This window comes from Vipera berus (assembly GCF_964194415.1).
Source record: "Vipera berus genome assembly, chromosome: 1".
NCBI classification, from domain to species: Eukaryota; Metazoa; Chordata; class Lepidosauria; order Squamata; family Viperidae; genus Vipera; species Vipera berus.
Genome location: NC_138202.1, coordinates 309,703,071 through 309,721,132, shown reverse-complemented (window position 1 = coordinate 309,721,132; position 18,062 = coordinate 309,703,071). Strand labels below are relative to the sequence as shown.

Here is an 18,062-nt window from a genome sequence, read left to right as displayed (position 1 = left end):
TGTGATTTAATTAGAATGTAAACTGCACTGTATTATAAACTTACCTGCTGGCTGTTTTTACTGAATTGTTCTTCTTGTGTCCTCTTTCTGATCGGTTATCTCGTAACAGTTGAAGCTACACAAGACATTCAGAATTTATATAAAAAACAAAATTTAAATGTTTAGAAGTACAAATCTGTTTATTATGCTTTTGTGCTTTCTTTAATGAGACTAATAATCTTATAGCTGGCAATATACTGAAACCTTAAGATCTGTTTTTATTTTATTTCCATGTACCTATGACCATGCTGACATAGTACTAAGATCCATTCCCACAGCAATTCCCACCTACTCTGCTGTTGTGACCGGATAGCACAGCAAACTTTATGCTGGGGGTAATATTTCCTTGTAAATTATAAAGAAAGCTTTTGTGGTCTGACTGAAATTAAAACCAACATATTTGAAGTTTACTAATCTTTTTCCTAACCTTTTTATTTCTCAAAAAAGTTCCCATTTCCTGAGAGCAAAAGAGTGAAAAGAGAACAAAAAAGACACTACTGTAGGAATGGCTCCATTACGTGCTCATTTTTCACCACACATTTTTCCTTAGAATTAATTATGGCTTTACCATTAGCTATCAATTCCTGTATTCCTTTTCTTGACATCTTCAACAGAATTGGCCAACTTAAAATGACTTGAATCTGGCATTCTCGGCTTTCCTGTTTCTAAATAGCTAAATTAAGCAGGATTTGTTAAATTACCGTGTTGTAACTACCAGACTATTTAGAATTGTTCTTAATTTCATCTTCCAAATAAGCCAAAATGTTTGCAGTGCAAAATAATTCTCATAGATTAATTTGTGTTTCTAAAAAAAACTGCATTTAAATAATAAAGTTGTATATTATGAGTGAACAACATATAACTATGGGCACCATTATGTTTATTCACTATCATAATATTACTTTAAGGAAGATGAATTCAAGAGCCAAATGAGAAAGGGAAATTATAGCAAATATTTAATTGTGATCTCTGTTAACTGTTTTCTTAAAACTGTTTTCTTAAAACAACCAGAATTTCAGATTGTAAAAGCAACAATAGGAAAATGATGGCAGTTCCCAAAGAGCAACAAAAGAGATGCTCAAAAAGATGTAACATGAATTCAGGAGAATAAAATAATGTGAGCAGTGGATTTGGAAAGAGACTTTGATCATTTTGTAAAACATCCCTCCAAATGGTTGAGAGAGACCTACTAATTATTCCTATCACATTTTTTCACAGCTGCTGCATCTTGATCAATATTTTCATATAGTTATCTATTCACCATGACTCAAAGTTTCCAGGTCAATAATTGTCAGTTCAGACTGTATGAGTGTGTATATATGAAAGCTTAGATTGTTAGCTTCAAGATGCATCACTTTATATTTACTTATACTGTATTGAAATTTACATTTTGTTGCCCCCTCCCTTATTATAGTGATATATTTTTGGAGCTCTTTTCAGTCCGTATCAATGGAAAAAAGTGAGATACGGTTATGGTTAATGACAGCAGCAATGTGTAGAAGGATTCATAGATGACAGGGAGCTGCTGCTGCAGACAGTAATTAGTCTTAAAATATATTTGCAAAATTATCGCCCACTCGTTTCAGTTTTATATTGTTTTGAGAAGCAGTCTATAATAATTTTAAATCTATGACTCAGGAAACAAAATCCTTTTAATATACTTATGAACATTATTTTGTAAATTCTACTCTGTTGCAGTTGTGGAACACTGTGATCAGGAAAGATTCCCTTATCTTCCCTGAAACATCCCTGCCACTCCTTTTCCTATCTATTCCATGATAAGCATTTCATTCATTATCAGTTTTAGAGACTTGAAACGTCTTCATAGTGACTTGGTAATATATGTGTTGCTATGCATACTGAAGCAGCCTGAAATTAAATGGAATTTTTTACAGCTTCTTTTTAGTATGACCATACAAGTTTTGTGAACACAGGGAGAATTCTTAGTGTGGAAAAGTTGAGGTGGAGCTGATAGATCTGGAGATAATACACATGGCCCTGTTTCCCTACATTGCTCTTTGAATTATTTCTCAAGGGAGCACATATCCACTTGCGCACTTGATTGAAACATTCTTTGAGCAAAAAGAACTGCTGATAATTGCCGGCTCTACCCTGTCATACCCAGGAGGCTTTCATAATGAGCTATTTGCTGCTAAATATCTTCAGTCAATCATTTTCAGTACAAAATCAGGAGATTTTGCTCCTTCTTTTACAAATCGGTGTCCCTATTTCTCCAGACAAGTGACAGTTAAATTCCTTCAAATATATAAAATAAAATGTTCTTGATCAAAGTGGTTCTTACCTGGCTATGTTCCTTTCTAGCCGCAGGGCTAAACCAATGGCTATGGGAAGGGGGAAAAATGGGGTTAGTAACAGCTAACTGAAGCATGAGCTGTCCTATGACCAGCCTGTGCGTGCTCTTGGGTATTTTATTGTCCACCAGAAAAAAAGTACCCTTTGGCTATGAATTATTTAAATAGGATATTTTACAGAACACTCAAGGTCTGTAATAGTTTTCATAGCAATGTATCTCATTCTTTAAGTTAGTACTGTTTAAGCAAGTGAATATACATTAAACAGCAGCATGCCATTCTGCAATTCTTTATATAATACATCTGATAAACCTTTCTCTATGTTTGGGCTACAGAAAATTTAATATATATATTAAATATATATATTTAAAGTATAAAATCTTCGAACACCGGGATGGATAAAAAACAGTCATTTATTGCTAAAAGATTATAATAAGCAATAAAAAGTAACCGTTTAAAGCATATCTACCTAATCTAAGCTTTCGCTGGTCCTCTGCCAGCGTCATCAGAGAAAGCATTTAAGGTTTGAAAAAATGTTGGTAAGCCTGTTTGGTTCCGCGCTTTGCTCATTGGCCGCGTGATGGACCTTGCTCTAGCCAATCGTGATTGTTCTGACTGTCTCGCAAAAGAAATCAAAGTTGGACAACCAGGACACCGGAAGAGATATCTAAAACACAACAACCCACCGAGCCCGAAAAACAGGAACAGACGACAAATAATCATGCAATAACTCCCGAAGATCAGAGGCGGATAATGTGAGGGGAGGGAAGAGAAGACAACGTCATGTGCACGCACAAACAGATGGAGAGCACTTGGAAGACAGGAGCTTAACAGGAATGGATGGACGGACAGGCACAATGAAGCGACCATCCCAAGGCCAGGAAAATAACCAGCGAATGCATGACCCATCGAAAGAAATACAGCAAACAGACGATAACGCGACTCATATGAAAAAGAAAATACCTTGGTGGAGCAGTGGGCTAATGCCTCCTTAAGTAACACCAGCTGCCTGCAATTAGTTCAGGTTCGCATCCCACCAGGCTCAAGGTTGACTCAGCCTTCCATCCTTCCGAGGTAGGTAAAATGAGGACCCAGATTGTTGGGGGCAATTAAGCTGACTTTGTAATAATGCCGCTTGGGGTGTGTGTGAAAGCCCTAATAAGCAGGCATATACATAGAATGAAGGCTACTGCTAAGTTTGTAAGCCGCCCTGAGTCTTCGGAGAAGGGCGGGATATAAATGGAATTAAAATAATAAAAAAAAATACTGATCATGCAACAAGTAGCCGAGAAGACAAGGAATGATCTGAAGACAACCCCAATTGAACAGATATGGGTGAACCAAGGAAAGAGAGCGCCGCAACACACATACACCACCAACACACAAAGAATGTCCAAATACAGCAAGATTAACTAAATCAGATAGCAGAAAGCAAGGGCAGGACATAAATAAACAAAAAACATTGGGGTGACTAATCCAGGGATCAGATAAAGATCAGTGGATAAGCACTGAAAGAAAGTCATACGTGCAAGTGAATTGGGGCGGGGAGCTGTTTGCAGAAATCACGGAAGGGAGTCAAGAGGGAAACCCAGGCATAGCACAGAATGGCCAATCACAAGCAAGAAGGATAGAGAAGGAGGACACAGAGAACAAGGAAATACAAATACCAACAGCTATGACATTGGATGAGGAACAACAAAAGAAAACAAGATCAGTTAAGTTAGTCAAACCAAAACAGATAGGGAGGAGAAAGATAAAAAAAGGGACAGTAAGACCGGATTGCAAGGGAAGTGATGCGAGACAGTCAGAACAATCATGATCGGCTAAAGCAAGGTCCATTATGCGGCCAATGAGCACAGCACGGAACCAAACAGGCTTACCAATGTTTTTTCAAACCTTCAATGCTTTCTCTGATGATGCTGGCAGAGGACCAGTGAAAGCTTAGATTAGGTAGATATGCTTTAAACGGCTACTTTTTATTGCTTATTATAATCTTTTAGCAATAGATGACTGTTTTTTATCCATCCCGGTGTTCAAAGATTTTATACTTTAAGTAAATATGCCTATATATATATGTAGATCTTTGGTCATTCGGGTTTTTGCCCACGTAGAATTGGAGGTATCAGGGCAACGTTTCGACGAAATCTCATCCGTCATCCTCAGGCTGGTGACTTCAGCTTCATTCTTCCCAGAAGAATGAAGCTGAAGTCACCAGCCTGAGGATGACGGATGAGATTTCATCAAAATGTTGCCCTGATACCTCCAATTCTATGTGGGGAAAAACCCGAATGACCAAAGATCTACAAACACCCGCAAAAACCTCAGAAAACAAATATATATATATATATATATATATATATATATATATTCACACACACACACACACATATATTAGCATTTTGGATTTAATACTTTTGCACACATATACACATCATTTAGAGAAAGTTTAATCAGAATTAAAGCTATAGATTTCAATGATATTCAATACAATTCATGTACATAGAACTGCATCTTCAGTTTATGTTCCTTTGTGGTATCATGTCTATTTATTGTATTATAGAATACTTTGAGAACTACACCACAGTTTAAAATGAAAAACATGTATTATTTTTCCCTTCCCAATTCAATCAGCTTTGTTACTTAAGATAATCAGAGCTTTAGCAAGAGGAGAGAAATCTAAGCATTAAGCACATTTTGGTATCACTAGTTGCTTTTTAAAATTGCTACAATTTTTAGTAACTTAAATGATACCAAGACACAGTATTATCACCACTCTCAAATTAACATACATATATAAAAGGTAAAGGTTCCCCCGCACATGCGTGCTAGTCGTTTCCAACTCTAGGGGCCAGTGTTCATCTCTGTTTCAAAGCCAAAGAGCCAGCGTTTGTCCGAGGACGTCTCCGTGGTCATGTGGCTGGCATGACTAGACACCAAAGGCGCACGGAACGCTGTTACCTTCCCACCGTAGTGGTCCCTATTTTTCTACTTGCATTTTTACGTGCTATACTTGGTGATTTTGCATTTAATTTCCAATATTTCTTGCAGGGGATTCTAATACTTGGAACACTTATTCCAAAATCAGTGTTTCAAAGCAGCTTGTGCACTTCTCTAAATCACTCTCCTTTTATCCCTATTCTTATTTCAAAAGCAAAAGCAAAGAAATAAGAAAGTATATCTGGACAGACCTAAGCTAGATAAGATACAGTGCTTCCTTTATCTTCAGGTAACACTCTGATTCTAGGATGGAAAATAACAAAAATACATGCACTCAAGAAATTGAGCTGTTTTAAAATTAACACATATGTTTCTCCACAAAAATACTGGAAAGAACAGCACTTTTGACTGGATAATTAGGATGAAATTTAATATATAATTCAAACTGGGAGATATGCAAAGGAAGCTAAAAGAAATAATGAAAGAATAATACAGACACTTACTCATGGTGATGGAATTCCTGTGATAAAAGCACGGCTTTTTTGTTACTACATGAGCCTGTTGTAGTAATCTAAAAGAATCACAAGTATTATAAGTTGTGTATTGGAATTTAAAAGTATTTAAAGCATGAAAAATATTTATTTTGAAATACTAAGATATTACAGATGCTGATTGTGGAGATACCAGTTTGTATACCAAGCTTCTTTGAATATAAGATATCCTGAGCAGACCCAGTCCATAGTATATTCCAGCAAGGCTATTCCAGTCTTCTGTATTTCTACATTATTTTGAAGAAGTTATCAGAATTATCAATGAACATCCAAAGGATGGGCATAAAATACTGCATTGTATAGCAGTAATGGGCATAGAAAACCACAAGGGTTATTTATAATTAAGCTTTTTCTGCTACCCAAGACTCCAGAATGAAGAGAGCACATAGTGGCTCTAAGAGATGCACTACTCAATTCATAACCATCAATTAACCTTTTGTAGCTTAGCTTAAATTATTTTAAAAGTAAGGAGATCTAGGGGTGAGTAACTAATGTGAAATTACAATGCACCCCAATGACACTAAAAAAAATAGCCAAAGAAGTCCTTGTGCTGCTTCAGTTTTTAATAACTTCACTTCTACATGGGATCTAAACAATCCATAAAATGCTACAGAGAAGGGATTTATTTAAGATTTAAATGCAGGATAAAATGTAGGATAACAAATATGATCAGTGGTATAGGTCAAACACATGCTTGGAAAATTTCAAAATTATGACCAAAAGTTAGAAAACTTCCCGTGGCAATGTATATGCACAATTAGCAAACTCCCTATACAAAATTATACCCAAGAACTGGTGTCAAAATGAGCCCATTTCTCTATGTGAAGGCAGAAAGGTTGTGCAAGAGGCCTAAAACAGACAGCTATGGGATGGAGATTTTCATGCCTGATGTAGAATTGTAATTGCCTCATCAACAGTTTCCAGTAATGCCAGCCCATCTACTTAGGTGCAGAAGACAATTTGATTCTGAACTGGTATAAACAAGGGCAACCTCTAATATTTTCAATCCCCAGAATTACAAATGGTACAATTTATCAATTTTTGATAATGAAACATTTATGTGGTCTAGTGTCAGGGTTTCTGGCACAGAACAGAGGCATCCAGAGATAACATAACAACATGTTTATTTTTTGTTAAAAACGGTGACAAATTGCTGATACTTCCTGAAATGTTAAATATCACTAAGCAAGAAGGACATACAAATATATTTCTGTCATTGTAATTTCACATCACTTACTTACTTACCTTACCCCTAGATCTCCTTACTTTTTAAAATAATATAAGCTGAGCTATGAAAGGTTAATTGGTGGTTATGAAATATCAATGATACCAAAATCATAGTAACTGATATGATTGACTGTTTATAACATTAACAGTTTAACAGTTATTTTAACATTGCCGGTAAACATTTGGCGCAGCTCTCGAGTTACATCCTGCATTAAACTCAAAATGAGGTTTTCATGCTATTCCAGTGGGTATCCCTGGAATATAGTAATCCATTTTCTACACTGTGGCTATAAGAAAAGCCGACTGTGCCTATGTCATGCTTTGTTAGAGGTTCATGATCACATTATCTCATGGTGGACCTGACACTTTTATTCAGTTTACAGTATGTTCTGTGTACAGGCAACTTATTTCCTTTGCCAGGGCTGCTGACAACCTTTTCCACACTATATTAATCTTGTTTACTGACTTTATCTTGGTACAAATATCAGAAAACTGAACTTTTTATCTCATGGAGAAAATAAACAATGTGTTGACAGAAGCAGAAGCTATTTTCTGAACTAAAAATGGTTGTTTACCTCTAGCCATACTTACAGAAAAATGTTTCTAAGCCCCAAGCTTGCCAAACTACATAATCCATAATTTAATAAATGTGGAAATTCCATGAAAAGTCATTTAGATATATTGGAAAGGATAAGGAAAATATGAACACCAAACAAAACACAATTTACAAACCCACACAATGTACACAAAACAAAAGCATGTTTTATGCAGTCAACAGTTGAATGTTATTCAGATTATTTTCCATGTATCAAAAAATATTTTAGGGTAGGGTGGGAGAAGCTTTTCCTTTGCTTGCATTTATTCCTAACAGTTTGGTTCCACTTGGGAAGTGAATAAAAATTCAGTGCAGTCTTTCTCCTCTTGAACATGTAAGAACGTATTCTTGATGCTATCAGCAGTTGTAAAAACTGAGCGATTGTGGTGGATTTACGGATTTGTAGGTGGAGAAGACATATATGATATTATTTGGAAGTAAACTGGGGTTTCAAATGTGTCAGCTCCAAGTCAGAGCATTCTGGCAAATTTATATACAGGTAGTCCTCAACTTTTATGACCACATTTGAGCCCCAAATTTACATTGATAAGCAAGACAATTATTGGACTTTGTCCCATTTTATGACCTTTCTTGCCACAGTGGTTAAGTGACTCACTGCAGTTGTTAAGTTAGTAACATGGTTGTTAACAGAATCTCACTTCTCCATTAACTTTGCTTGTCAAAAAGGCTGCAAAAGGTGATCACCCTGGAACACTGCAACCATCATAAATAGACCCGTGTTACCAAGTGTCTGAATTCTGATCCTGTGACCATGAGGATGCTGCAACAATTGCAAATATGAAAAATGGTCATAAGTCACTTTTTTCAATACCACTGTAACTTCGAATGGTCCCTAAATGAATGGTTGTAAGTTGAAGACTATCTGTATGTGGGCAAAATTATGTGCTTATTTCAAAGTATACAGACATCAGTCAGAAATTTTTAAATAAATTACTCTTTAAAATATCCCTTTGGGAGAGTTGAACATGCAGAAAAAATATGCTATGACATACGTTTTTGGTTAAGACGCACAAATTCTAATCATTTAAAATTCAGAATAATGTTACACATAACATGCAAATGGACAAATGTATTTACACAATCCTAGAAAGCTGCCATACAGAAAGAATATTGGAGCTGTAATTAAACAATTCTGTTCAGTTTATTCAGTTAGAGTAAAAATCTTGATGTGAAGAACAACAAAAAAGTTAGAAAGATGTCGGCAGGCTCAGATGAGGTAATTGTACTATGTTTAGAGTGAGTATATAGAGACATAAAGAAGGAAAAATATATTGCCAAATCAGCGTCCAGCTTTATGTAGCACGCAGTGAGTGGCCTCTACTGGCTGACCAAGGGCTATATAAGTCACCTTGTCATCTATTATTATGATAGCACTTTCAGAGTAGCTGAAGAGAAATACCTTTGTATGAGGCTTCTTTCATTTATCACCTACAAAGTTTATTCATTTCAAGATGCTATCGATGTTCTGTATGTAATCTCTTTCTATAACACTAAGGCATGAACAAGATCATTTATATAGAAGTATAAAGAGGAAACACAAAGTGCATTTTATATATATATTTTTTCAAACAAGAGACTTGTAAATACAAATTAGTACCGATGATAAAGCAGGGAGAGGCAGCCAATTACTCAACTTTTGTTTTCTTTGGTGTCACTATTATACTTACAAACAAAGCAAGCTCAGGAAACAACTTGAATCTAATCTTCTATACATCTAGTCTTACTATTTCTTACTTTTCATAATTGCAACAAGCAATCAAGAAGTGATGAGCTTTTAGGCTGAATTCCTGCTTGATTGACACTGGTGTATTATAATAAAAAAAATTGAACTAAAATGAAGGACAAAAATCCTATTTATTTTAAATGTTGTAGTGCATTACTGTGTGATTTTTGCGCTTAGAGGAAAGTCCTATGTACAAAAACAAAGCAAAAAAAAAACGTCCAATCCAAGTCCTAGAATCTGTACAGGACAATACAACTCGAACAAACCTGCCTATTCATGTTTTATTTCAGGAGAGAATACAGTGAATGTTTCAGTCTTATTGGATTAATACAGGAAGTTATAAATCAGAAACACCTGGAACCAGGTACAGTTGATGCCAATATAAAATAACTCCAAGCCACCATTAGATGACCAATGCCAAGAAATTATGCTTCTCAAATAAGGATAATACTCAGTTTTATCTGATGAAACAGATTATAATCCACAGAATCTTAAAACATAATACATGTCAGTTTTTAAGGTGTCACAAGATATTTGTTAATATTTATTGAAAGATCTAATCAATAAGGTATGTTAGCAAAGGAATGCTTATTTAGGGGTAACACTCCTGATTACATATAGCAAATTTTTACACCAATGTATGCCTGTGAAAAATCTTGTCAGTTTTGCCCTAAAACACAAATGTATGGAAGACATACCTTCAATGTAATATTGTATCATTTAATTGTATCGTGTAACTATTCTACATCTCAATATATATTCTTTGAAAAAAATCATTTATTTTTTAATGGAAATTAGTTTTAAGTTTTAAGTAAGCACTGTCAGGACTTAAGGTTTGTTCTCTTGTTCACTATGGGAGTATGCACTTGATTCTACCATTCCCTTAATTGTACCCTGTTAGGGAGAATGTTGTCAGACCTAAATGACTAATGATGCCAAAAGGTGACTGTAGTTGTAAGAAATATTATTTTGCAGACACATAGCACTGTATTCTGGGATATTTCTGGCCTTATTTTAGAGTTCTACTTTGCTTCAGAATTCAGTCCCATTATCTTGACTGCTCAAAATTGTTCACAGGGTTATCTAGCTGACATATAAGATAACCTTCCATCTCACTAGACACCATTGGGATATGACATGCTGACCCACAGTAATCCTTGATTATTAGCATGAAATATATACCACACAAAAGGAGAGTGCTAGGGAAGGGATTGCTTATAAAACCTTTCTATCGTGAATATTTTTTTAAAAAAAGTGGTATAAGACATACAAAAATAAATGTATTAGAGGATTTAGAAACATTAAATAATGTTGAATGTTTACAATCTGATTTTAACAATGTAAAATGGAAGTAAATCACACAGGTTTCACTGGAATCTATTTAAAAATAAGTTTGCTATACATGAAGCCTTAGATAGTTTACAGGGATTACTTTGGGGGAAAAAATTAGACTAAACGGAATGGGTGCCCAATAATTTTTGAATTATTCTATTTAATTCATCAATAGTTTACAATTATATGTACTCTTAGGAAAAATATATTATCCACTATGAACATACATGAGAAAAGATTTCTAGCCCTTGTTAATAATGAATAAAGACCCCCAAATTAAGTTCCAAAGCAGAATTATACTATTATCTTCTAATTAAAAAATACTAGAAAGCTTCACACCAGTCCATGATGTGACGGGTTTTTTAAAAGTTATTTTTGATTCCACCTTTATTACTTTGTATTACTTGATAAGTAACTCAAGGTTGATTTTATTGTTTTATGAAAAGAGTTAAATTGCTTAATCATTCTATAACAACTGCTCCAGATAGAAGAAAATAATTGATTTTATATGAAAATAACTAAATCAAGTAGCTACTTCCCAGCCCCATTCAGTAATCTTTATATAATAACATATAACAAGTGTTATATATAACACTTTTGCTTTGTCCTTAACCATTTTCTGAAGTACTTCATTATTGAAGGCCAAGGATCTCCTTTTGCAAGAAAAAAGGGATCATAATCTTGTTCTAAAGGAATTTTCAATATCTTAACTCTGAGTTGCTGCTAAATTGGGGAGAATTATATATTCATTCCCATAGTATTATTTGTCTTTTCATCTAAATCAAACGATTACCTGCTACCATTATGCTTTAAGATAGCATTTAAGACAACATTCAAGAAGCTAATCATTCACTGATAGCTAGCAGTTATATTTCAGAAGAGTTTTGTATTTAAAATGTAGTTCAGTGAAGATAAATGTAGCCTCTTCTTTGGATATCATATTAAAGATATTTTCTGTTTAATGTACAGGGCCTATTCTTTCTCTGCTGGATAGTTTCCTGCCAGTTCAAAATGGTTCTTTAATAGAACTTACTTAAACATGACTTTAAGGTAAAGTCCAAAGCCCATTGTTCATGATGTTACTACTTAGCCAATTCAATCAATAGTGCTTTCACAATCACAGAAAGACAGCTAAAAGCCCAGAACCAAAGATACAAAATGAGCAGCCCTTCTACATCCATTTTGTGATCCTAAGAATCCAAATTCTTTTTTATCCTTTACAAAAAGGCTGGGTGTACTAAGGATAAAACAGGTACTTTAAGCCTTCCAGTTATCTGTTAAAATTCCCACAATGCGTCCTTAACATGAATGTAAACAATGGAATGGCTCTCAAGCTGAAAGTAGTTTTAAAACAGCAGCATATCTGTTTGAGAATATTGATAACTGTGGTCTATCACGTGTGCTGTGAAATTTTAAATTGGCCCTAATCTAGTGTAGTTAAATGTCATGGGACTGCTAAGCTTGTAAGCCGCCCTGAGTCTTCGGAGAAGGGCGGGATATAAATGGAATTAAAATAAAATAAAAAAAATAAAAATATTTGAGATTTTGCAAGCAAGAAATAGCCAAGCACATTTGCAGCTAATGAATTGTCATGCATGCAGGATCTGAAATATCCAGATTTGATTCTTTAAAAAATAAAGTGAAATATATATCATATTAATAATAATATACTCTTCTGTCAAAACATTTGAGATTTAGCAGCAGTACAATATCATATAGATATTACTCAATTTCCCAAATAGTACTATGATACATTCAAAACATTTCATGAAGCTCCCTCGGTTAAAATGTGGCTCAGTTTTGCTAGTAAAACCTGTCCATCTTACCAGCTGTTGAAAGTGCCTTGACAGTTCTAAATCACCATAAACCATGCAACAAGGCAAGCTTATTTCACACTAGAAATCAGATTCGGATTCCACCTGCTTCTCCTTTTCATTAAATTGTTCATGGACAGAATAGCATGACAGAGTACCCAGCAAACATGCTGTCATGCCATGTACTAGTACCTCACTATTGACAGACATCTGACCCGTCACATCTACAAACACCAATAAGATTTTTTGTCTGTATATGTCACAGGAATGTTTTATTCAAAGTCTTTCTGCTTCACACCCTTTAAGGGGGGAAAGAAATGCAGAGGAAAAAGCCACTTTCAGCCTTTATGGACATCTTTTTGGAATTGCTTATCTTTAGAACAAAACATAAATATTATTTTTTCACAAGCTGGTACTCATGAATATGTGAAAATAGAACTCCTCTCCACAAAAACACACAAATGGACCTAATCTACATTTACATTCTACTATTTCAATGGGAAAAATGCATGGGGAAAAAAGAAGGGAGAAACAAATAAGAAAACAAATTGATAATAAATAACAATATATGAAAGGAGAGAACCAAAAGTGAATGCAAGCACTATTACTGTACAGCACAATTTTTGCACTAACTTCAGGCATTAATGAAAGAGTTGAGCCAAGATGGCGTCATTAAACTTTTAGGAAATAATTTTAGTTTTAAGACCTAGAAAATGCAATGGACAGAATAATTAGACAGAAAATGAGTTTGTTTACTTATTAACTTGACAAGCACTTCACAAAAATATGTTGAAGGAATACATAGTCCTTTAACACTTTACTCATATTCTCTGAATTTCCTATTTTTTTTCAATCATTTCAATATATCTGTTTGAGTTTGGCAAAAAAAATATTTTTTTTCTATTTATATACTTTATACTTTGCAAATGAAACTGAGTGCATTTAAAATACATAATGTACCCCTCATAATGTACCCCTCATCCTGAAATGAGCATTTTAACCAATTAATAATTAATTTTAGTTGGAAAAAAAACTCCACTTTCATCTTTTGCCTTACATTTTTGGTGAATGTGTCAAGATAAAGGAATGGATATTATCCTCACTACATTTTATGTATTTATTAATCATGTATACTGCATATGCTGTAAATTATGGGCAACAGAAATATATTGTAAATGCATACTATCAGAGAGAAAAAATATTTCCACTACTTCACAGTGCCAATTCCTTTCTACCACATCTTTTAGCTGTAACCTTTATATTGTATTACTTTTTCTCACATCTAAAAAAGATAATTTGTGTTAAGCCTAATTATAATTTACCTGTCTCCCTGTCTTAATTATTAATATCATATATCTTCAGATTGACCACTAAATGTTTTGAAAAGGGCAACTGCTACATTGTTCCCTCGACACACCAGAATAACAGGTCAAACTTTTGTTTCTCTTGTCCTACAAACAATTTTCAAGCCCACGTTCAATAAATGAATTTGGTTTCAGCACTCCCAATCAGGGCTGCACAATCCCCTCAGTAGCAGACCTATGATAAATGGACTTATTTTCCCAAATCAAACACTTGAATTTAAATTCAGATGAGTTAATGCAAAGGTCAACATTGTAATCAGTTCTTTTGATCTTTATAGAATTTCTGGAGTAATACATAATAAATCTGAAACAAGGCAATTTGCAGCTCTGTATGGGTGGCTGGTAATAAAAATCTTAACGATTAGAGCCTTTATGTACTTAGGGAACGTTTTATAGTAATAGCTGCAGTGAGAATCTCTGTGCACAAGGAATGGTGGCAACAGATAACCAGAAAGACTTGATTGCTTGATTGTTTGTGGTTTCCACAATATGTGTTCTTATATTCTATAAAGCAAATTAAATCACATCTCTGTTGGTAGTTTAATACTGCCGAGCTCACTGCTCATTTGATAGTTTCTAAACCTACAGTACAACAGAATACTACGTATGCTTATACAAAGGGATTAGCTGTATAAGACGGTGTGCATATGTGTTAAGGAATTTATTGTGCAGAGGTCTCCTTGTGCTACCAAAGAGTTGCACAGACAAGGAAGGGCACTGAGAGCAGTAAAAATCACACACAGAAATACACTGAGTTCTAAAAGCAAAAAGTATTTTACTTTGAGGTGGTGTAAAAACAAAAATGCACAGTCAAAAATAAACAGTCCAAGTCATACACAATAGCAACAGTCCAAGGAGTAATCCAAACTACAAAGTCTTCTTACCGGTCCAGAGGTCAATACACAGTTCAGGTTTACAACAGTAGTAAACCAACAGCAGAGCAAAAACAGTAATAGTAGAGATCAGTGAATTCAGAGAGAGAGAGAAGCTACGTTCCTAGCTTCCTCTTATGGCCATGAGAACACTTACACACCCATTGGCCAATTAACTTCTTAAAGCCATAGCATTATGGTTAATATATTTTCAACCCAACATTGTAGGCTAACACCATATGCCTAACATTCTCCCCTTTGGGTAGAATAATATATAACTCTTACAATCTTATGCACATTCTTTCACAATTAGCATTGTGTTTCACAGCACTTTGTACCTTCGTAAAATGGTCTGCAATATTTACATCAGATGGACAATACTCTAACTGTATTAATTTATCTTTGACACATTGTCTGACATTTAAATAACGAAGATCAGTATGTTTAGATCTTGTTCTTACTGCAGCATTATTAGCCATCTTTATTGCAGCTTGATTGTCCTCATACACAATAAATGGATCATTTACATTTAAACCCATATCTAACAATAATTGTTTGTACACTAGCAGTTCTGTACATAACACTGATAGACATGAAAATTCAGCCTCCATTGTAGATAAGCTTATGTGTTTTTGTCTAATAGACTTCCATCCAATCAAAGAATCACCCAACATTACAGCCAACCCTGAGGTAGATTTACGACTGTTTGAATCAGAGGCAAAACTCGCATCTGCATATGCAGTAAGGATTAACTCACGATTTGGCTCTAGATATAACGAGTAGTGAATAGTTTGCTTCAAATACCTTAATACTCGTTTAGCTGATTGCCAGTGTCTAACAGTTGGATTATTGTTGTACCTAGCTAATTGATTTACACAGTAAGAAATATCAGGTCTAGTCCAATTACTCAGATACATAAGACTTCCTATCAAAGATTGGTACATAGTCTTATCAAATACAGGACTCTCAACATTAGTGTCCTTAAAATCCATAGCCATCGGAGTTTTTGCTGGTTTACACATTTCCATATTGTATCTCTTTAATAACTGAGATATCTTACTGGCTTGCGACACCTTAAAACCCCTATTTGTTTTCACAATATCTAACCCCAAATAGTGGCTAATTTCTCCAAGATTTCTAATTGTGAATTTAGTTTGCAATCTTGAAATGATAGTTTGTGCTTCTAACTCAGTTTTTGTTATTATTGCAATATCATCTGTGAATAATAAGAGAAAAGATAATGCTCCGTTGTGTTCCCTTCTAAACAAACAAGGATCAGCATTACTGGCTACAAAACCTATTGCACTTAACTCATTTACTATACATTTGTTCCACTCATAGCCTGATTGTTTCAATCCATAGAGGCTTTTCTTTAACTCCCAACAATCATGGTCTCTATCACTGGTCAATCCTGGTGGTATTCTTAAATAAATAGTATGTTGCAATGGAGCATGTAAATATGCAGTTTCAACATCTACATGATTAACCATATATTGGTTTTTAGCCGCCCATACTAAAGCTGCTCTTAAAGTAGTTGCCCTTAGACTGGGTGCAAACACTTCGTCATAATCCTCAGTAGTTTGGGCAAAACCTTGTGCAACCAAACGTGCCTTATGGGTTACAGTTCCATCTACACCCTTCTTTATTTTATATATCCATTTACAACCTATAGCTTGCTCACCAGGTGGCAGTTTTGTTTTCTGATAAACCTTAAGATTCTGCAAAGACTTCAACTCCCTGTTCATTGCAGCTTTCCATGATGCTTGTTCCTTTTCAGGATACATCCTGATCTCATCATAGTTAAAAGGCTCTACACTAACTTGACATATACTAGCTTCATAGCGATCAGGTGGATGTCTGATGCGCGTTGAACGCCAAGGAATTACAGGGCTTTGAATTTCAGACTCCTTTCCTTCCTCTGATTCATCTTTTATCTCCCCTATCTCCTCTTCATCTTTCATATTTACAGGAGATGTATTATCATTACTAGTTACGTTATCAGAGGAGTCCTCAAACACTAGAGGATCAGTATTAACAGCTTCTTGCTCTAACCTATCCCAACCAACGTGCTCAAGGAACTTTGCACTAGCACTGTTATATACATTAGTTGTGCCTCGTTCCCAGAAACGATAGGATCTGTGGTTAGCTTCGTAACCTACGAAGTATAATTGCCTAGCCCTATGTTGGCCTTTACTCCTGAGTTGTGCAGGAATGTGGACCCAAGCTGGGGTGCCAAATGTGTGCAGGTAATCAAGGTTTGGTTTTTTACCATGCCATATAGTATATGGTATTTTACCAGTAGAAGTATTAACAACTAAATTCAGAACATGGTTTGCACATTTTGCTGCCTCCCCCCACAGTCTATCTGTTAAGCCAGAATCTTGTAACATGGTTCTCATCATGGCTTGTAACGTTTGCCCACGTCTCTCAACAAATGCATTATGTTGTGGCCTATAAGGGGCTGAACGTTTATGCTCAATGCCAGCTGATTGTAGCATATCAACAAAATGCTTATTTGTAAATTCAGTGCCATTATCAGTAATTATGCACTGAACCTTTCTCTTTGTTTTTCTCTCCACAAACTTCAGCCAGTTTGCAAATTGTTGGAAAGTGTCTGCCTTTGACTTAAGCAGATAACAAAAACCATAACGAGAGTAGTGGTCCAATATACTTAAAATATAACATGACCCTCCTAAACTTGGTTTCATGGGTCCAATTAACTCAGCAAACACAACTTCCAAAGGAACAGTTGTTTTGAAGCTGTTTATCCTGTTTACAGGAGTTGCCTTGCTCTTTTCCTGATTACAGGCATTGCAATTCAAATACTTACTACATGGCTTCAGTTTAATTCCATCTACTAATTCCACTGTTTTACGTAGTGAGTTAAAGTTTACATGCCCTAACCGCCTATGCAATAAATGTATACACTCATCATGTGGCTTCTTGTTCTCACATAGTGAGTTAGCTTTAACTGTACTAACCTGGTTACTTGTGAGAACGAATAAACCATTTTTCAAATTAGCAGTTACACAGGTTCCATTCCTCTCAATAGTGCATTGCTCCCCTCTGAATGTTACCACAAACCCAACCTTAACCAATTCCCTTACAGATAACAAGTTGAATCTTAGTTTAGGTATATATAACATAGGTAACTGTTCATCAATGCATAGACAATAGGAATTACCTTCACCAGAGGCCTTCATCCTCCAACCGTTTGCTAGTGAAACATATTGGTTGCTGTTTTTCATATTAACAAACCTCTTTTTCACTTTAGT

At 35.0% G+C, this 18,062-nt stretch overlaps 1 protein-coding gene across 4 annotated transcripts in view; it reads right to left on the bottom strand.

Moving 5' to 3' along the window:
• Nucleotides 1–18,062, bottom strand: part of GPATCH2 (G-patch domain containing 2) — a 107,054-nt gene that overhangs the window by 39,419 nt on the left and 49,573 nt on the right. For all 4 annotated transcript variants that reach the window (XR_014024507.1, XM_081312888.1, XM_081312889.1 and 1 more), the window contains 3 exons: nucleotides 5,792–5,859; nucleotides 2,342–2,381; nucleotides 45–115 (listed from right to left, as the gene is read on the bottom strand). Coding sequence is in view for 3 of the 4 variants with exons in the window: in XM_081312888.1 (XP_081169014.1) it covers nucleotides 45–115; nucleotides 2,342–2,381; nucleotides 5,792–5,859 (179 nt within the window). In the remaining variant the exon portion in view is untranslated. The remainder of the gene's footprint in view (nucleotides 1–44; nucleotides 116–2,341; nucleotides 2,382–5,791; nucleotides 5,860–18,062) is intronic.